Source organism: Nelumbo lutea, chromosome 4, assembly GCF_056320005.1.
Source record: "Nelumbo lutea isolate HS-2025 chromosome 4, American lotus-T2T, whole genome shotgun sequence".
NCBI lineage: Eukaryota > Viridiplantae > Streptophyta > Magnoliopsida > Proteales > Nelumbonaceae > Nelumbo > Nelumbo lutea.
This window is the reverse complement of record NC_142687.1, coordinates 47,902,512-47,923,945: the sequence shown is the minus strand read 5'-3', so window position 1 is coordinate 47,923,945 and position 21,434 is coordinate 47,902,512. Positions and strand designations below refer to the sequence as shown.

General features: G+C 37.7%; 1 protein-coding gene across 1 annotated transcript in view; it reads left to right on the top strand.

The window, feature by feature from the left end:
* The window catches only part of LOC148855629 (Noc2p family), a 68,355-nt gene that overhangs the window by 10,226 nt on the left and 36,695 nt on the right, over positions 1 to 21,434 (top strand). The window contains exons 3-7 of the mRNA XM_088986738.1: positions 8,216 to 8,273; positions 14,969 to 15,077; positions 15,176 to 15,227; positions 15,322 to 15,416; positions 20,753 to 20,821. Of these exons, the coding sequence (XP_088842864.1) occupies positions 8,216 to 8,273; positions 14,969 to 15,077; positions 15,176 to 15,227; positions 15,322 to 15,416; positions 20,753 to 20,821 (383 nt within the window). The remainder of the gene's footprint in view (positions 1 to 8,215; positions 8,274 to 14,968; positions 15,078 to 15,175; positions 15,228 to 15,321; positions 15,417 to 20,752; positions 20,822 to 21,434) is intronic.

Here is a 21,434-nt window from a genome sequence, read left to right as displayed (position 1 = left end):
TAGGCTTTTTACAAGTCATGTTTGGGAATAATGCCTTTTTTCTAGGTAGACCTTGATAACAGGTGGACTAGAATCTTGTGAAGGGATAGGGGAATTAGTTGGGAAACGAGTCCTTAATGGGATTCCTCGGGAGGCATGGTGACCTTGTGGAGAGATGAGGTCATCGAGGGGTTTGAAGAACTTGTTGGTAAATTCATAGTGTCCATTAAGTTTTGATAAGTGGCTGATGACTTTGAATGGGTATTGATAGATACTTGTGGTCCTAATGGATATAGGGAGAGGAATGAGATGTGGAAAGAGTTGGGATACATCAAAAGACTTTGGGAGGGACCATGGTGTGTAGATATAGGTAGGGATTTCATTGTAATTAGGTTCACTAAGGAGACAAATAATTAGAATCAAAGAATCACTACATGTATGAGGAAGTTCAATGAGTTCATCAACAACCATGAGCTTAAAGAGTTGACTCTCTTGCATAATAGCTTCACTTGTTCCAACCTTTAGGCAATTCCAATTTGCTCAAAGCTTGATAGATTCTTATTCACTGCAAATTGGGAGGAACACTGGGGAGATCTAGTTTCTATAACCTTTACCTAGGGTAACTTCTGATCATTGGCCAATTTCCATTAGTAAGGAGTTAGGTTGTAGAGGCCTAACCCTATTTAGATTTGAGAATATGTGGTTGTCATTTGGGATTTGTAGAGAAAGTAAAGGATTGGTAGAATGAAAGTAATCCCTAGTAAAATGAGAGGGGATGGAGTTCCATTGGAAGCTAAAAAAACTAAAAGCAAAAATCAAGGAATGGAGCGCTTAGCAATTTGGGAGAATAGAAGAAAGGAAACAAGAGGTGATTAGCCAAATTGATGATTTGGATGCTAAGGAAGGAGAGGGGACTTTTGAGGAAAGGGATAGGGAGGTAAGATGGGAGTTAAGGAAGAAACTGGAGGATATCCTGTTTGAAGAATAAATTAGTTAGAGACAAGTCCAGACAAATGGGTGAGGGAAGGGGATAGAAATACAAAGTTATTTCATTCTTAGTAAAATGGGAGTAGAAAAAGAAAAGTTTCATCTCTAACTTTATGGTTTATGAGGTAATACTCACTCAACAGAATGAGATAGTAGGGCCTTTATGGATAATTTCAAATTTATTTATAGATCATTACTTGATAGAATGAGATTAGAAGGGTTGGATTGGCCTAAATTACTTGAGGACCTTAATTTATGGCTTGAAAAGAATGTTGAGGTGGAGGAATTATAATAGGTCCAATGCACTTGGTCCAGATGGATTTATAATGGCTTTTTATCGGGACTGATGAGACATACTCAAGCATGGTATTCAAAGGGTTTCTAATGATTTTTTTTGGGAAAGGGTGATAAATTCCAGTTAGAATTCAAGTTTCATTGCTTTGGTCCCAAAAAAGAGTGGTGCAAGTCACCCAAGAGAACTTGGGCCATGTTTGGGAGTGCTTATGTTAAAAATAAGTGCTTATTCGAATAAACACTTATTTGCTTTTGGCACCCAACTTTTTCAAAACAAGCACTTATTTTATATTAGACATTTGGTGTTCTTTTTCTCCAATCACTTAAATAAGCAATTGAGACTCTTTTGTCCTTTATTTTCTTTCAAATTTTCAAAATATCCAATCCAAAGTGAATGAATAAAAGTACTTTGATAGAAGTGCTTTATAAAAGTACTTTTATAAAAGTGCTTTCCTAAAAGTACTTTGATAAAAGTACTTCCATAATATGCTTTTATAAAAGCGCTTTTATGAAATAATTTCCATAGAAGTGCCTTTATAAAAGCATTTCCATAAAAGTGCCTTTATAAAAGCGTTTTCATAAAATTGCTTTTATAAAAGTACTTCCGTAAAAGTACTTTTATAAAAGTGCTTTCATAAAAGTGTTTTCGTAAAAGTGCTTTCATAAAAGTGCTGTTATAAAAGTACCCACATAAAAGTGCTCTTCTAGAAGTACTCGTGTAAAAGTATTTTAACAAAAGTGCTTTCTTAAAAGTACTTTTATAAAAGTGCTTTCATGTAAAAGTACTTTATACAAAAGTGCTTTCATGTAAAAGTACTTTATACAAAAGTGCTTTCATAAAAGTACTTTCGTAAAAGTGCTTTCATAAAAGTACTTTCGTAAAAGTGCTTTCACAAAAATACTTTACTTTCTTAAAATTACTTTTCATAAAATTACTTTTTATAAAAGTGCCTTTGTAAATTTTTTTGTAAAAGGGTATAATTGGTATTCTAAAAATTCACTAGGGATAATTATGGGAGAAAAAATTGAATAAGTGCTTATTGCATGAACACTTAAAAAAAGCTGGAAATGTGGGCATAAAAAATATGCCGTTATTTTTAAAATAAGTACTTATTTCAGGCTTATTTCCCAAATACCAAAAAGTGCTTAATGGTGTGGTCCTCGCTCAAATAAGCACATATTTTTAAGCACTCCCAAACATGGCCTTAGACCTATAAGCCTGGTAAACAACTAATAAAAAATTATTGCTAAGGTGCTTTCTTGGAGGATTAGGGTAGTGCTCCTTAACATTACTTCCCTTAATTAAGGTGCCTTTGTAAGGAATAAACAAATCATAGATTGGATTTTAATTGATAATGAAAGTGTGGAGGATTTGAGAATAGTTGGAAAGAAGGGTTTGGTTTGCAAGTTGGATCTATAAAAAGGCTAATGATATGGTTGACTGGTCTTTTTTGCTGGAAGTGTTGGAAAAATTTGGATTTGGTGAGAGATGGTTTAAGTGGGTTCAAGGATGCATTAGGACTTGCCACTACTCTATTTTGGTGAATGAAACTGTAGTGGGTTGTTTTCTAGCCACTAGTGGAAGTAGACAAGGGGACACACTCTCTCCTTTCCTTTTTAGTTGAATTGCTGAAGTTCTAGGTAAGCTAATTGAGGGGGTGGGGAGTTGGTAGGGATAGAGGGTTCAAAATCATTGACAGTTTGTGAAGGTGGTGATATCAGGTGGGTGAGGAATTTGAAGTTGGTGATCCAATAATACCCCTTCTAATCGTCAACCCATTCGGTCTAAGGCCATTGTGACCAAAATTGACCCATCGCTACTCATGCAGGCCCCACACCAGATCAAATCTCCATTAACTAACACCCTTGCCTCTTGAGCCCATTTGTCTCCCTTATTTTCGGCCCACATCTTTTGGCCTTCATCTTTCCTAACCTCAACCCCCTCCACGTGTTTACCCCTGTTCTTTTCCACCTCCTCCCTTCCTCCCAATATTCCACCTCTACTCTTATCACGCCCACCTCATCATCTGTTTTCTGATCAATAACAGAAATTTATATTATTAATAGAAATCAAGATTACATACTCTAGGGAGAGATAAAAAGACTTATCTCTCCCCAGAGAACCAAAAGGAAATTACAAAGTTGCCCAAAACAATTGACCCCTTCCCTCCCCATGCTTGCCAAGTTATCATCAAATGCATTTGCAGTTCTCTTCACCCAATGAACCTGAATTTCCACTCCCCTCATTAACCACTTAACCTCCCTCCTCTCATTAGCCTAGATCCAAAAACATTACCCTTAACTAATTTAACAGTGGCTGTAAGTCTCCTTCAATAATCAACTTTTGAATATCCAACTCCTTTTCCTTCCTTAATCCAACTTCTTTTCATCTCTTATTACACCTCCAACACCTGAGGGTCCTTGATTGCCTTCACTACTCCCATCAAAGTTTAACTTTATTAACCCTGAGGCTGGAGGTGACCACAAAGGACATACCAATGACTTAGCCGACGTAGAGGATGCCACTTTCTTCCAATTGTTAATCAACATACCTGTGGAGACATCAACAAACAGGTCCAAAGTTTTCAGCCATTGCATCACCCTAACTGTTATGACCTCAATCAGCTCTTCTTTCTTTCTTACTTTTCAAGAGAAGGTCCTTAGATTCCTTTCCTCCCACAAAGGCCAACAGATGGCAGCTCTCACACATCTTCACATGATTTTACCCCTTTTCTTTGGCCACCTCAAGAAAGAAGCAGCAAACAAGCCTTGTATACTTGGAGGAGGGAGCCACCTGTACTCAAATAAATCCATAAACCAAACCTAAATATCAAAAACCAAAAGAGCAAGAAATTAGTAGGTGGTAGGGGCTTTTACCATTGGCCTTGCATAAGATGCACCAATTTGGAGACAAGCACCTATTAGGTCTTCTCCTTTGGAGTATATCACATGTATTGCGTATTTCCAAGGAGGCTTCCCAACAAAAAGCTCCAATCCTTGGAGGGATTGGTTTACCCCAAACTTCCTTCACTGGGAAATTTTGAAATCTACTGTTGGCGGGGTGCATCAAAGACTTAAAGAAGGAGGCACAAGAAAAGACACCAGAGGGGGATAAGGTCCAAATCCTACTATCCCTTTTTGAAGGGTCTAATACCACCCCATTCAAGATCTGAACCAACTCCAAAGCGTTCCTAAGTGCTGAATCCCTAAGGCTTCTTCTAAGACCCAAATCCCAATCAAAACCAAAATTGGACTCAGAAGGGACCAAAAAGGAAGTCATAGGTTCCCCTTTAAATTGGGAGGGAAAATAGAGGGAAATTTATCTTTTAATGATACGTCTCCCACCCAAAGGTTTTCCAGAACTTCACCTGGTTACCAGAACAAAGTTCATACCTAATGTGTTGCAAAAAGGGAGATTGACATGTATGGATCTCCAAGGCAAGGCTCTGGTAGTCCTTGCCACCAGTCCAGAGTCCCACCCATTATCTGCAAGCCCATGTATACTCAGTATTACTTTAGCCAACAACTTATCTTTGTGTTCTTCTAACCTCCATAACCACTTTCCCAACAATGCTTCATTTCTTTTCCAATTCGTACTTAGTCCCAAGCTTCCTTCCTCCCCACGCCTAGAAACTATCTCCCACTTCACCCTATGGTCTTTCTTGTCTTCCCTCGGCTCCCACAAGAAGTCTTTCATCAGTTTCTCTAAAATTTTACTTACTCCTTCTGGTATCCTAAATACAAATAGATAGTATACTGGCAAGCTAACCAAAGTGGACTTTATCAAAGTGATTCTGCCACCCAAACATAAGTAATTCTTCTTCTGGAAGCCAATCATTTTGTGAATCTGTCAACTACCGTGCTCTAAAAGCTGTTGTTCCCCAGATTATCCCCTAGAGGCATCCTCAAATACTTCAAGGTTCATTGGGAAACCTCACACCCCAAAATTTCAGCCCTTTCTGTCATAGCACTCTCCTCCATGTTGATCCCCACTACACAACACTTGTCAAAATTCACCATCTGATTTGACATTTTCTCAAAAATTTGCTCTCCCATCTTCAAATTCCTAACCTACCCCACCTCCTCCTTGTCATAGAAAAGAATTGTGTCATCAACAAATTGTAGGTGTGTGATAGGTATTCCATCTCTTCCAACCCTCCATCCCCTTACTAGGTTCCTTGAATCTACCCTCTCTATTAGCCTCCCTAACACATCTTCAATCAAGGTAAATAGAAATGGAGAAAGAGGGTCACCTTGTCTAATTTCCTAGATAATCAGAAAGTGATCCATTACTGTCCCATTCACCAAGATTGAATAGTGGTAAGTCTCAATACAACCCAAAATCCATTTACACCATTTCTCTCCAAAGAAAAAACAACTCATCACTTGCAACAAGAAGGACCAATTAACGATATCATAAGCTTTCTCCAAATCCAACTTACATACAATCCCTTTTGTGCTTCTTCTTTTCACCTCCTCCACACATTCGTTTGCAATTAAAATTTGGTTAACAATATGCCTCTTATCCAAAGCACCCCTTGATTCTGTGAAATTATGCTTGGGAGCACCTCTCTGATTCTTCAAGATAAGACCTTAGCCACAATCTATACAAACTATTCACTAGGCTGATAGGTCTGAAGTCTCTTCTCTCTTGGATGACATGCTCCACCCTTCTTTGGGACTAACTCAAAAAACATCGAGTTCAACCTTGGATTTAATACCCCTATCAAAAAAAATTCTTCAAACACTTTAATGATATCCTATTTCAAAATCTCCCAGCAATCCTGATAAAAAGCCATAGTAAATCCATCCAGCCCTGGTGCTTTGGGTCAGTCCATTGCAAGTATTGCTCCCCTTATTTCCTCCTCAAACCTCCTTTCTAACCACACCTTGTTCTCCTCTGAAAGGTTAGGCCAATCTAGACCTTCCAGCCAAAAATTCTGATCTAAAGGTTTTCTATAGATTAATTTAAAATGCTCCACAAAGGCCCTAGCAATCTCATCCTATCTTTAAATTTTCCCAATTTGTGGTATTTTGGAAATTATATTATGGGAATTTAGGGGTTTTTAAACATTAAATTGTTGGATCCTAAAGGTTTTTGGAATTTGGGGAAAATTTAAAGATATTTTAGAAAGTAATGTTAAACCTAAGCATATTTTAATAATTTAATATTGGGTTAGGGCGAGTTCAGGGAATTATATGCAAAACCTGCCCCTTGTTCGGGGCAAAAGTATCTTCCCCATCCCCGCTCTGTCCTTGCTTATGATCGGGGAAAACCCGCTCAAATTCGGGGCGGGGCAGGGCCCCATTTTTACGGGAAAAGTTGCCATCTGTACTAAAGGGTGTTCCAATCTTTGATCTTTCCTTTCAGTTCCTTTAGTTTCCAATGGATTTTCATACCTTCCCAATTTGCCCGTGGATTACTACCGTTCCACAAAGATTTGACCATCTCAACAAAACCGGGGTGGGACAGCCTCATATTCTCAAACCTGAAATTTCATACCTTCCCCAATTTGCTTCTCCTTCCTTCTTCACTTAATGTACTTGCCGCAGGGGACCCCCACCTAAGTGATGTGGACAGAAAGACAAATACATGCAGTACCTCAAGTATACGTCAATAAGCACAAGAAATGCCAAGCTGAAAACAGCAAAATAAGTTGGACCTTTAGGGATTTCAGACCTGAACCTGAAGTAAAACCCCTCTTGGAACAGTTCCGCTACATTAACAATGGCAGCAAGCTGGCCTCCCACGTGGACATGCAGCGATGGAGGGATTGGAAGGTGCCAAAATGGGTCGACTCCTCAAAACCCAAGCTCCCAATGCTTTAAAACCCTAGCTGGGGCTGAGCTACAACTCAAACAAGAGAAAGAACCAAAAAGACCCCTATAGAAACAACCCCCTTCTCTTTGACTCACTGAGTTGCTGGACAAGCCAGTTAAAATATTTACACATAAGCCCCTAGAATGTTTCCCTCTCACAAGCAACTCCATAAGAACAAACCAACTTCAAATGAATCCTCAAAAGATAACTTTTGTTACAAAAAGACCCAAGAGACCAAAACCCAACAGATATGCACCCAACTGCCCCTGACCAAAAGTCTGACTTATAAAATGACGAAAATACCCCTGGTTCCAAACTGTCAACAAAGCTGCCCAAAACAACAATTTGGGATCCTACTACAAGAAAACATGCAAAACAGAATACATTCACACATTTCTTTTTTTCTTTTTTTTTTTTCATTTTTTTCCTTTTTTTTCTTGCCTCATCACTTAGTCTGAGATTGACCTGCCTCACCACATTCACTTCTTCTTCCAAAATCTTCTTGGCCAATTCTCTACTATGAAACATGAAGAGGAACAAACCTCTGTTTAATTTCCTAGCCCCCATCAGCTTATCCTTTCCCCATTCAAGATTTGCCCAAGCTTCAACCTCGTCTGCTTCCAAGTCCAGGTCCACAAGTCTTCCAACCAAATTTGCTCTTAGCGTCATCATCCTCTCATCCAACTTCCCAACTTTCCAACCAAACTTGCATGCACATACCATGGATCTCTGAGGAGGAGAAGACCCATGAATCTTTGAAGAAGTTGCAGTTGGTGGCAAACATTGCACCGTCTCCTCTAAGACTTCAGCTTGCCAGAGTTAGGTTAAGAAGAGAAGAGGTAGAAGAAGAAGAACAATGCACTGTCTTTTGTACAAAGTCATTCTCAGATTTAAACCCACATTATCATGCTTGCCAGTTTGGTATTTTGCCATTATATCAAGCAATGGCCTTTACTAACTATTTTATGAACTACATTCCAATATTTGGCCTTTCTTGAGCTTTAGGCTATAAAATTTCAATTTTGTCCCAAAAATGTTATGCTTGATTAATTCCATAATTGGATTACTTGCCAGTCTTGCCCCCTGATTTTGACTATACCTTATGATACAATTGACATTTTCCAATTACTGTAGGAAATGATGTTGATACTGCTGAAGATCAAGGACAAAAGATAGATCTGTCTAATGAAAGGTAAAACGACAATCCTATGATATGACTTATCATGACACAACCTTACATAATTGCAAGGCTATCTTTTCCTTTATTTTGACACTGAATTCAGGTTTTCATTTGGATATCTGGTATTTAGTAGCTAGGCTTTTTTGTATTAATTCCATTTACTCATTAGGATGCTCCTGTTGCCAACTTATTTTGATCATTTTCCAAAATTTTTATTTCAAAGCATCATACCGAGTATTGTTCAAGACCATTCATATTCCTGTTTCCATGTGCTTATAGAAAACATAAAAAAGAAATGTTCAAAGGGTGGTTTCTTTCTCCAGATCATATATATATATGTGTGTGTGTGTGTATTGAAAAAGTTAAAGTACATTTCATTAAAATAAATTCAAAGCCCGTGCGAAAAAAGATTGTGTAGAATGAAATGTAGAGGTATGCTGGTTCTATCCATGTATATTTTGTGTACAAGTTTTGAAAAACCAAAACCAAACTATGTGCCAATCCAAAAAATACTTTGTGAACGAGGTCCAAGATGCTGTAGTCCTCACTGTTCTGTTGGCAACTTTTCTTCACTACCTAGTTTGAGAAAATGAATTCGAATTAGCTGAATTCTTTAGCTGTGTAGCAGGCTGTGGAACCAATGATAATGCCCCACACTGAGAGGTTGGTTTATTGTGGGCCCCATGTATCTTATGACCATTGTGGATTGTGGGGTGTTATTATTTGTTCCACAGCCTGCTGAATGGCTATTGCTTTCAGCTAATCCTATCTGTGAGAAATAGGGGCATTTCTCTTCTTTCATATGTTCCAAATTACTACAGCTGGAATGCAATAATTTCAGTGGGTAATGTGCTTCATTTGACCTTTACCAGTTTAGAATGAGATGGAAGGAAAACCAATTTTTGATCTGTGAGAGTGACAATAACATAGATTATCCCATTTATATTTCATTTATTGGACAACCAACAAGGACCAACACAAATATACTGACAGTCTGCTTGGGAGGTTGAGCATTGAAACAATTAAAGCTGATGCTTCAAGAAACTCGGAGACATCACATCCCCAGTTAGTTTTCCATGTATGATTTTTTTAATACAATACAAATATTCAGCTATATTAAGTATTTTAATTTTTGATATGGAGTCCAAAGAGGTTAAAAATTAAGTATTTTTGCATATTGTAGGTTCTTCATTCAGGGCTTTGTAAACACTTTAACTCTCCCCAAGAAAAAAGAAGGGGATGGTAGGCTCCTGGTTTAAGATGTCAACATGCTTCCTAATATTTCCATTTCCATGGGAACCAACACAAAATATTAATGGCACCAACATATTCCCCAATGAAAACTTTTGGTGCAATGCAGAGTACACAAGATGGTATTTTAGGTAGCAACAATATTGTAGATATGTGGAATAACAGTATTATTGCCTTCTAATGGACATGATGACCACTTTGATTTAGCGTAAAGTTCTCTATGGACATGTTAAATCTTGGTTTTTGTGCGTAGTCGATAGTCGATTGTTTGGTTGATCTATTATAATCATTTGCATTTTCTGTATCTGCAAACTTTGCTAGAACTTATTCTATTGTGTAGCTTTAACTCTTAAAGTCTACATGACAACTTTATGGAATGTTTTTTTTTTTTTTTTTTTTTTCTATTAGCCCTAGTCATAAAAAGTGTACCTATGTTTTTTTACCTTCTAATAAAATATCATTTTATATTTACATATATTTCAGAATGTTTCTACCATGCCTGTAATTTTCACTCTATTTCCATACAATGTATGTGATATTTCCAATGCGTTTCCTATATTTGGGTAACTGATGTTGCCACTAGGAGTGGCATTTTACCTTGGTTATGCTAATTATCTTGATTCTCTTGTGCCTTTTTGGTTATGAATTCATTGAAACTGATAATTGGAAAAAAGGGTCTTTGTCTCTTCCCGTGGCTTGGTTTGTTGCAAAATTTTGGCCTGGTCCTTAAGTAGCCCATATGGCTGGATGTTATTGGTGGTCCCAAAGTGGTGAGACTTCATCTGACTACACGTTGTTCCTATCTTGGAGGCTAGTTTCTATAATTGGGGTTATCTGAGATGGGGTTTATGCATAAAGGTTGAGTCAGGGGGGTTATTGTCACACTGATGGGAGTTTGTTTATGGGGTGGCATCCAAGTCCTTTTGTTCTCTTTGTTCATTTTTTCAGGTTTCAGGATGAAATCTCTACTGATAATTCTGACAGCAATGCTGTACTGCAAGACCAAGACACAGAATCTGGTAGTAACTAGTAAGTACAAAAGTGATTTGATTTCACTTGCTGATGTTACTTTGGAGGTGGAGGTTGAGTTGGAACATTCAAGAAGGATGAGATGCCTTTGGAAGTGACTTAGTTGGAGTTGGGGTTTTTTCTTTTTGAGATCTGATCAGTGATGTTTCTGAGTTTTGAATGGAATACCAAGTACAATTGAGATTTCAGGGTTGCTATTCCCTGATGTGAATTCTGCACCTGTAATCATGGACCTGCTCTGTGCACAGTATCTGCTCAAGTGGCTTCTTTTTGGTTCTTGTGTTGTTATTTCTTATGTCTTTATTATTAACATCTATGTAACAGATAGTTTTGTCCTAAAATAAGCTGGGTCTACATGCTTAAAACAATGGGTAAATGAGTTAATTCTTATTGTCAAATTGATATAGGATTTTTTTACTATAAATACTTGTTCTTTCTGTAATTTTTTTATGGTTTTTTTTTTCAAGTTACAGATTGGAGGTAGTTTTGGGCTACTTTACAAACCTTAATTGACACTAGATCAATCAATTCTCTTATAATTGTTGTTTCTTTCTATTTCCATGTCCTATTCCTTATTTAACATTAGAGCATGCTAAGATCTAAAACCATGACTACATATGGTGGAGAAGGAAGTAGTGGAAGAGGTATGGAAGCATAGCAAAATGTGGTAATGGATTTGAGCCAATGTTCAGAGAACCAAACTGGGCAAAGAACTGGAAAAAAGGTGATGTTCAAAGGTCAGGGATTCAATTGGGGTCAAACCAGAGGTCGAACTGTGATGATGTGGCATATATGTATATATACTGCAGCTCATGTAAATACTATATAATATATTTTACAAATTATATTATACATAAATGTGGTGGATAGATGGCAAGTTCCTTAATTTTTAAAGCAAGTAACCAGGCTTTAAGCCTCTTAACTCACTTTTTCTGTAAAATATGTGTAATAAAGTAATATATACAGACTGATAAAAAAGTAATATATACATTAATGAGTCATTAATTAAGACAGTTAAAGAAATGGGTTAATGGCAAGTCAGTAAAACACATAAATTGTAGGTCATGGGTTCAAGTCTTGCCATAAGCATTTTGAAATTTAGATTATTTAGTGACCGAGTGGTTTCGTGAGTTAAACTGGCTGGTCAGATGCTTTTGCCCAGTTTTCTATCAATTTCGGTTTCTAGGGTCTGATCGAACTGGCCAATGCCAGTTGCGATTCAATCAGTTTAACCGGTCGGTTCGATCTGGTTTTCTAAACACTGGTGTGAGTTGCATAGTTGAAGAGTGTTGGGATTTGTGCAAAGGTATTCCAACATTGGGAATGTGTGGAGGTATGGGTAGGCCAATGCAGTTTTCTTGAATACTGGAAGGTAATGTATGACCTTTGCCACCAAATTTGTGTAGGTTTGGGTGCTTTTATGGCAGTTGGTGTAGGATCATCTGCTTTGATACCAATTGATGTTGGACTTGAATGAATCATGGGTGAATCTAGGAGTGCTAGGGTGGGTTTAGGGTGATTTGAAGCCTAAAGGTAAAGATTGGTTATGCAAAGAAGGTTTTGAGGCTTAATTGCAGCAATTGTAGATCGGTTCCAACACTATGAAAGTTTCTAATTTTAAATTGGGGAAAATAGTGGGGTTGCACGTTTTCAATGAAAATAGTGGGGAAAATAAAGGTGACCGAATTTGGTATGGTTCAGAGTACATCTTGAAAATAAAATCTGGTAGGCTAGACTTGTGTACTCAAACCCTATATAAGAAATTCTAGCCACTCAAATCAGTATTAATTAGTCAACTGGACAGAAGTATCTTTAAACTCATATTGCCCTACTTCAAAGTAGAAACTCACATGATTTCTAAATAAAGCTATATTGACTAAATACCCCCTGTGAATAAAGCAACATGCAAGCTAACTCAGTGTTTTAAAAGCGAAAGGCACAAAAAAGGCGCAAGGGCCATTTTGCGCCTGAGGCGCAAGGCGCAAGGCGTGCACACCTTTTTGAGGCAAGGCACACAACTTTTTGAAAAAAGTTGAAGGTATAATTAAAAAACATATTCCTAAACTTCAAATTAAATTCAATGATTAGCAAACAACCTATTGATATGTCAAATAGCAACAAAAATCTGAAATAATCAAGTTCTTAAGTACTCACCACTGATCAATTAACATTAAGTTCAAGACTTAAAGTTGGGGTGAATCCCCGTTTTTTATGATAACAATTGAAAAACAATGGGGCAGAGCCCCCGTTTTAACGAGAAAAGCTGAAAAAAATGGTGCAGATCCCCTGTTTTTATGATAAAAACTGAAAAAAATGGGGCGTAGCCCCTGTTTTTGTGCAAGAAACAAGACTGCAAGAAAGAAGAAGAAGAAAAAGATAAAGAAGTTGGTAGAGGAGGAATTAGGGGAGAATTTTGAAAAGGAACAAGAGGGTAACACTCCAGTTCCTAGTTCCCAAGTAAGGGGAAGGGAGGGCGAAAGGGTAAAATTGGGCCAAAAAACAACAAAGAGAAGAATTGGGAAGAAAATTCAAAAAAAGAAAAGTGGAAGAACAAGATATTTCGAAGAAAAAGCTTGGAGGTGGAACACCTAAAAGGAGGAAGAAGAAATACAGTGAAGTGGAGAGATTGAGGTGTGAAGTGGACTATGACATGGGGTGTTCTGGGAGAAAAGGAAGGTAGTTGGGTTAGCAAAAGGTGGTTTTTAGGGTTGCTCATAAGTTAGGTTCTCAGTGAAGATTATTAGTTGGAATGTAGGGGGATTGGGGAGTTCCAGGAAGAGAAGAGTGAAAGGGAAATGCTCAGAAAAGAAAAAAGCTAGATATTGTGTTGATTCAGGAATCAAAACAGTCAGAGGTGGATAGGAGATGGGTGAGAAGTATTTGGTCGGCTAGAGGACTGAGTTGGGCTTTTGCATAGTCTTGGGGGGCCTAAGGGGGTATTCTGACAATTTGGAAAAACGAGGATTTGGACTGTACAGAAGAATTAATAGGTAACTATACGGTTATAGTGAAATTTAGAAGAAGAATTGATGGATTGGAATGGGCTTTAACAAATGTTTATGGGCCAAATTCGTATAGAGAAAGGGAGGAGTTTTGGGAGGAATTAGCAGCTATAAGATTGTGGGAGGGTCCGTGGTGCTTGGGAGGGGATTTTATTGTCGTCAGGTTTAATAACCCCAACCAAAGGATCACCTCAAGTATGAGGAAGTTCAACCGTTTTGTGGATTCTTTTGAATTGAGGGAGATACCGTTGGTGCAAGCTGATTTTACCTGGTCTAATTTTTAGGAAGAACCACTTTGTTGTAAACTAGACAGATTTTTATTCTCTTCAAACTAGGAGGAAGTGTGGGGTGGTTTGGTGATGAAGGCACTACCTAGACCTACGTCGGATCATTGTCCAGTTAGACTATCTCAAGAAAGACTAGGAGGAGGACCTTGCCCCTTCAGATTTGAAAACATGTGGCTGTTATATCCAGACTTTCAAAAGAAAGTGAAAGAATGGTGGGAAGAGGATCAGGTGGAGTTTAGGTGGAAGGGATATAGGCTTTATAAGAAGCTAGAAAAGCTAAAAATCAGGATTAAAGCTTGGAACAAAGAAGAGTTTTATAGAATTGAAGACAGAATGGAGGGTATTAGTAAAAGGATTCAAGAACTTGATGTTGCTGAAGCAGAGAGAGGATTGAGGCCTGAAGAAAGGGAAGAGGGATGGAAGTTGAAACAAGAGTTGGAGGAAATTCTCAGAAAAGAAGAGATAAGCTGGAGACAAAAATCAAGATGCAAGTGGTTGAAGAAAGGAGATGGTAATACAAGATTTTTCCATAGCTTGGCAAGTGGAAGAAAGAGAAAGAACATAGTGGAAAGTTTGGAATGGAATGGGGCAATGCTGACAAGAGAGGAAGAGATTGCATTTAGATTGGATTGTTTAAACATAATCTAGGCGCTTGCCTGGGCTGCCTGTCGCCTGGCTTGAGGCGCACGCCTAGGCGCAAAGGCGAGCACCTGTCCAATGGTTGTGCGCCTTAGCCTGGGCGAGACGTCCAGCCTGGAAAGCACCTAGACTCACCTGAGGCACACCTTTTAAAACACTGAGCTAACTGAAGATGGATTCTCTTGCACCATGGCTCCACCTTTTCTCAATTATCTCATCATTTGTACTACGTGCTTTTATATTATTCGGGATTTTGTTTTAATACGTTTTAAGAAATGTTTTTTTCTTTGTTACTTGTTATTGCAATTTTTATGTGAATAATTTAGTAGCTCAACATCTTTATTTCTACCAAACTACAAATATGTTTTTACTCTTGTTGCTTCAGTGTTGACTCACTTTGACTGGTCAAAATGTCTAGGTCCCATCTTAATGCTTTGATTATAGTTGATGCTACATGTTTTAATCTTTAACTGTTTCATTATGTTACTACAATTTCTAGAAACTTCGAGGGTGAAGCTTTTGAGGGTACTTCTTTTGATGCAATAGTTAGTGAAGATGACAGTGATACTATGCAAGATGATTCTGATAGTGATGGATTTCTTACAGAGGTTGGTTAGATTGATTTTTTCTAAAACTTCTTTATGGGTTTGTTTTTTCTCCTATTTTTTGTCTTTTTCCCTAAGAATTATATCACTTCTATAATCAGGATATGAGTTGTCCGTACATTGCTGAAACAGAAAATGAAAATGATTCAGAAGGTTAGGACATTGTTATTCTCTCTAGTATCATATTGCATTGCAACATTTTATTTATTGGTGGTTTCATGAGTTGATGTCATATTTGCACTTGCAGAAAATATTTGCCATATCCCTTTACTGGGACAAAACCAGGAAATTCATTTAGAACTTATGGAGAAAAAGATGAAGCTAGACAGGCTAAAGAAAAAGGTAATGCCAAGTTAAATAGGGAAGAAACACTTAGTTATTTTCATCAAGTCATCTTGTTCTGTAACATTTCTTAGCAGTAGCAATATTCATAGTATTCTATTTCAAACTGCAGTTGAATATTTCAATGTTTGTTCTTCATCTGTTGGTACTCCTAGTAGACTAGAATCAATTATATTAGAATGGCAGTCTGAAGGTTACACAAATGTGCACATACACTTGGTATTCCAAATAGCACTAATGGTATCTGTAGTCCTGTAGTCATTTACTTCGATTATGTATCTGATTTGTATTGCGTTAGAGCAATATGTGAGGTCTCTTGTTGTTAATGGTTATGGGGCCTAATCTTTCACTCCACATATGTCTATAATTTTTCAGTAGAGATCTTTCCATCAGTGATATGTATGGTGTAAATTAAATGGATGCCCATATTCCTCAATCAATGACTTTTTTTGATCAATAACAAGAAAATTTCATTAATTAGGAAAAAGTAGAATTACAACCAGGCTATGCCTCTTTTTTGGAACACTGGAAATAAGCACTTATCTTACATGCTGGGACCACACAATAAGTGGATAATAAATGTGTATTCGTGTTTGGGAAAAAAGCCCAGAATAAGTGCGTATTCAATAAGCAAGGAATGGGCAGCTTTTTTAAGTGCTTAATTCTTATTTGTTTTTTTGGGACAAAGAGGTCCCAACATGTTTCTGTAATTTCCAGGGACTGCCCCTCTCTTCAAAGGATGATAGAACCCTATCGTCTTCTCAATTTGAGTGTCCAAGAGCAGTGGCAACGACCTTTTCAGGACTCCCGCAGATTTAGGTGCATGAACTCCATCATTTAGCCCATTTTCTTCATGTATCTGTTCAGTTTTCTTCATTTCTTCAAACCCTTTCCTTCTCCCATGTCATTTTTGGATCATAATGCCCTGATTTGTGATGGGTTTTCAGATCCAGCACCTAAGCTCTTCTCCCATGTCGTTTTCTTCCTTTCTCCAAGCCTTTTCCTTCTCAAGACTCACAGATCCTAACACCCTTTGTTAAGTTAGGGCTGTAATTTTCATTTGTGCAAATATAAGTACTTATAAGTGGCTCACCAAACACCGTAACACAAATAAGTACTTAAATTAAGTACAAGTAGTTTGGGAAAAGACTTCCCAAACACTAATAAAAGTACTTATTTACCAAACCACTTATTGCTAAACATACCCTATATCAGCCTGGTCCAGACAAATTTGGTACATTACAACCCAACAAAAGGAAGCTTCCTTCCTTGGCAATCCTTCTAATCTCCCTTAAAAGCTTGTTTGTGTGTCCACACTCCTTGATTTCTGCTTTGCAGCCATGATATTACCAACTTTGAGTCCTCTCATGCCTCCACTCTTTCAAGTTCTAACTTCTTAACTAGCCTCATCCGATGCAATAATGCCATAATTTTTGCATTTAAGAGTCTCCAATCCCTATAAGTCCTGAGAACATAGCCATAACAAAGCCATTCCAACCGTAATTGCTCTAATTCTAAATGGTCCTAGGTTACCTTGAGAGCTCCCATCAAAATTCAGCTTCACTAATAGGAGGCATCCATTCTTCATGGAGTAGGTTGCTCATTGAAGAAGCTGTTACCATACGTTGAGCTCCTAAAATGTCATCCACTGTTTATTCTTTGAAGATCTTGATTGTTTTTACCCAGTGCACAATTTTCATGGTAATACTCTCTATGATTGTGCACTTGGTTCTAAATTTCTAATTTGTCTTTGAAGATTTTGTTATTCCTCTCCTCCCATATGGTTCAAGGTATTGCAGCTTCTGTGGCCCTACACATAATCCTGCCTCTTTTTTTAGGTTGACTAAGGAACTTGGGTTTGAATAAGCTAATGTTATCTTGAGGAGGACCTCATCTGGAACCAAAGAGAGCAAAATCACACCCAAATGCATTTCACAAATGAACAAGAGATTAGTCAATGGGAAATAGACTCACCACTAGCTTTACAATGGGTATAGATATGGGGGTGAGAGATACCTATTTGGTCTCTTCTTCTGGAACATGTCACAGGTGTTATTCTTTTTTTTTTTGATTAGTAAAGAGGATTTTATTAATTATGTGAAAGAAGTTTAGTACATCAGGCTGAGATATTCCAAAAACCTGGGATACATAAGATTTACACTAAAGCCCAAAACGGCTGATGTCTATTAACCGCTTGTTTTGCTAATGAATCCACCATCCCATTTGTGGTTCTTCTAACCCAAATGTATGAGGTGTTTAACTCCCTTGAGAAGAGACATTCTAATTCCTTGAAGACATGCCTTTAGATCCTATGGACTTGCAAATGACTTTTACCTATGTGATGATCAACTTTGTGTCCCCCTCTACATCCTCTGTTCATGGGAGATATGAGGGAGAAAGAAGAAAGAGGGAGGAAGAGAGATAGGGGCATGGATGGAATCAAAATTTTGTTCACTAGCTTTGAATGTGCTCAAAGGTAGCTTGGCACTGAATGATTTGGTTGTTCTTTTGGTGTTCAGAGAGGCAATTTAGAGGTGCAGCGAATGACTTCTGACCTCTGAAAAGGCAATATTTTCGGTGTTTGGAGGTTGATTCAGCGCTACCGAATGCCAGTTTAGTATTAAATGCTTTTTTTGATCAGTAAAGTAGAATTTATGTATTAATTTAAAAGTAGATTACAGTTACTTTGCTACTTTGCTTCCAGAGTACATCACTTTACACAGCTTAGTATTAAATGTCCTTCTATCAATAATAAGAAAGTTACAACAGGGTGGGAAAATTTTTCCTCGAAAATACAGTTTTACTGTTTTTCCCAAAACATTCAATGTCTCATAGCCCCTTGTTTAGCTAGAGTATCCGCCATCCCATTTGCTCTTCTTCCCACCCATTTGAAAATAACATTCAACTCCCATGCAATTCTCTCAATCTTCCTAAATGTATGCCTATAGATCCAGGTGATTTGGGTGCTACATATTGTCTAGGAGATGACCAGCTGAGAGTCCCCTTCCACTTCCAAATTAAGGAATCCAAAACGCTTGGAAAATTTTAGTCCATGTAGAAGTCCAAATAATTCTTCTGTCAGTGCATCCCCATTTTCTAGAGGCCCTGAATACATAGCTAACACCTTTCCGCCTGAGTCTCTGAAGACACCTCCTAATCCAAGGAAACTTCCATCAAAATTAAGCTTCACAAAATTTGTTGCTTGGGGTCTCCATTCCATAAAGATTTTTTCATTTCCTTGGGCTGATACAGCCACTTCTTTCCAAATTCCAAGTTCTCAGAATGTCATTCAATGAGAATACTTGGAAGTCGTCCAAAGTTTTTACCCAGTGAGCAGCTTAGTATTAAATGTTGCACAATAATTTGCATCCTACAAGTGTACAATCTGTATGCTTGTATACTCGCTCCTGCACTTAGCCTCTACAGCAAAGCCTCGTGAATACAGTTTAATATCCCTGACCCTACATCACTCTTTCATACCACAGCCAGCAGTGAGAGCTAAAATTGCTTAAAATTTTCAAAAAATTTGGGGGCTAATAACTACCGAACTTGTAAAAATGTCAGACCCAAAGTAAATGACAAGCAAACTGCTAGAGCACCATCTCAAAAGCAATTCTAAACATGCATAAAGCATATCTAAAGGCATGAATCCATAATGCACAAACTCGTTGCACCGTGCTCAACTTATAAGCTTGTAAAACAAACTCGTGGTGTTTGCATATCAAAAATTCACAAGACCACAATATTGAGACTTATGCTTAACTCCGTTTACAAGTAACCAAATTTAAGCTGGGGGCTAATGTAAGAGGTTAGCATTGCGAGAGAATGTAAACCTGGCTGGCCTGGGTTGAATCTAGGTCAGACCAGTCTATTTCCAGACCAATTAATTAACAATTCAAATGTTGGACAGTCTAAAACTTTAATATATAAGCTTGTGTTCTAGATTTTTAGTCAAATAATGGAATATTCTAAAGAGTAAAGCATTCAAATTAAGCTATGGGTATTCTAGAAGGTTAATTAAATATGTGCATTAGATAAGGTAACATTCCAGAATAAAGGATAAAATTGGAAAAAAAAGAGTAAGAAAGCTATAGTCCAAGAAACTTTTGGAATGCAGTTCACCCAAACTCTATAAATGGGGTTCCATATCCATTTTAGGGACTTCTCAACCCATTGCTTCCATTGAGGTCCATTTCCTCTCTTTCCTTCCCTCTCTTGTTTTCTTATTTTCTCCTGCAATCAGCAGCTATTTTCTTTTCTTTTTCTTGCCAGAATTCCATTTCCGACAAACTACAATGGCTTGATCCCTTGCTGGAGGGTATGTAGGCAGCCCATCTAGGGGTCTGACTAGCTCCTTCTCCCCCTTTCTTCTCTCTCTGTTTCAGACATATTCCAACCAGATTTTCAGAGTATAGACTGCTGTCATCACTGCCTTACACTTTCTCTTGGGTTGTTTGTAAAAGTTTAATGAAATGATCTTCCCAACTTTCATGGTTCATATCAAGGGTATACATGGATATTGGTTATCTTTTGGTTGAGTGGGTGTCTATTTCAAAAATTTCAAGCAGGTCAACCCATGAGAAGTTCATGATGAATGTGAATGATGGAACAGGTTATTATTGTCATGCCATTTTGTTATGTTGGAATGATAATAACCAGGCGATGACATAATTATTTTTTAAAAGAAGAACAAAAGATGATCACAGGTACTTGTAATTTTCTTGGATCATTCTTTTTTATTTCTTACTAGTGGTTATGTGCATAGACAAATTTGGAAGTATTTTGAAAAACAGTTACATGATTAGAGAGGAATGGAGGTAAATGAGGGTAGGGCTGTTTAGCAGGTTAGGTAGACTTTGCAGACCCAATAATGTCCTGACAAGGACCAAAACATATTAATAAGGGGGTTGATTCTAGACCTGTTATATTCCGCTATTTTAGGTTCCAATGAAGGGATTAAGGATGGTGGTCGGGGGTGGGTTTAAGGAGAATGAGAACAAACAGCGGTTGAAATTTTGTATTTGGTGAACTTATTGGTGTGTTCTCATATTTCTTTAGATTATCAAAATATATGAAAAAGCAATTCCTATGTTCCAATTTGTGATTTGTACTGGACTACTGGGTCATATTTGAATCATTTTATGACTTGAATTTGGATTGAATGTTAAATTTTAAGATCATCGAAGAATGTGAATGATCTCAACAAAGTTTCTATCTTTTTTCTTATACACTAGGATGTTAGATCTCTTCTTGTCCCTTTTGCTTATTCCCTACTCTAATGCTCAAGTTCCCTGTTGTCCATTCATTCACTGAAGTAGGTTGTTTGACTTATTCAGGACCCAGAGTTTTCAAACTTTTTGGACAGCCATATTAAGGACCTTGAGCAATTCAGAAGTGAAGAGAATGTAAGTCCTTAAGTTTTATTTTTTGATTTCCCTGTTATGACATATTTTTTGACCATCCTGTTCTGACATATTAGCCTTGGTCTATTTCCTTTGATGCATTTTACTGGTTTTTCGTTGAAGAGGAACTGAATGTTGAATTCTTTGTTGATGGCAAAATTGTAATATAGGGCCAGAAGTGAGTTACTTTATATGCATACTGGAAAGCCTTATGGTTTTCAATGGTGAGAAAGGATTTGAAGAGTTCATAGTTAGATGATAGGGCTAGCTTGGTTATGGCATTGCGATAAATTTGCTTGACTGCTTGTTTATACATCAAGAAGCCTTTGCTCTTTTCAAATTGCTTTGGAAGGGTGCCTTGTCGCCTTGACAACTATGGGTGCACATTTGTGGTCCATGTCCACTTTTGCCACATACATCAATTTGTTTGGATCCATCTCCACGCCCACCAATTCCTTTCTTAATGGGACCAATCCTATGAGGCTATGACCTCCTCTATTACCATGACCAACACTACTGGTAGCAAGCACTACGCCCTTCACCCCTGGCTACCACTAGTGCTGACTTATCCTATGCAGTAATTGTTTTTGTAGAACCTAATGGTACGTTATGTTTT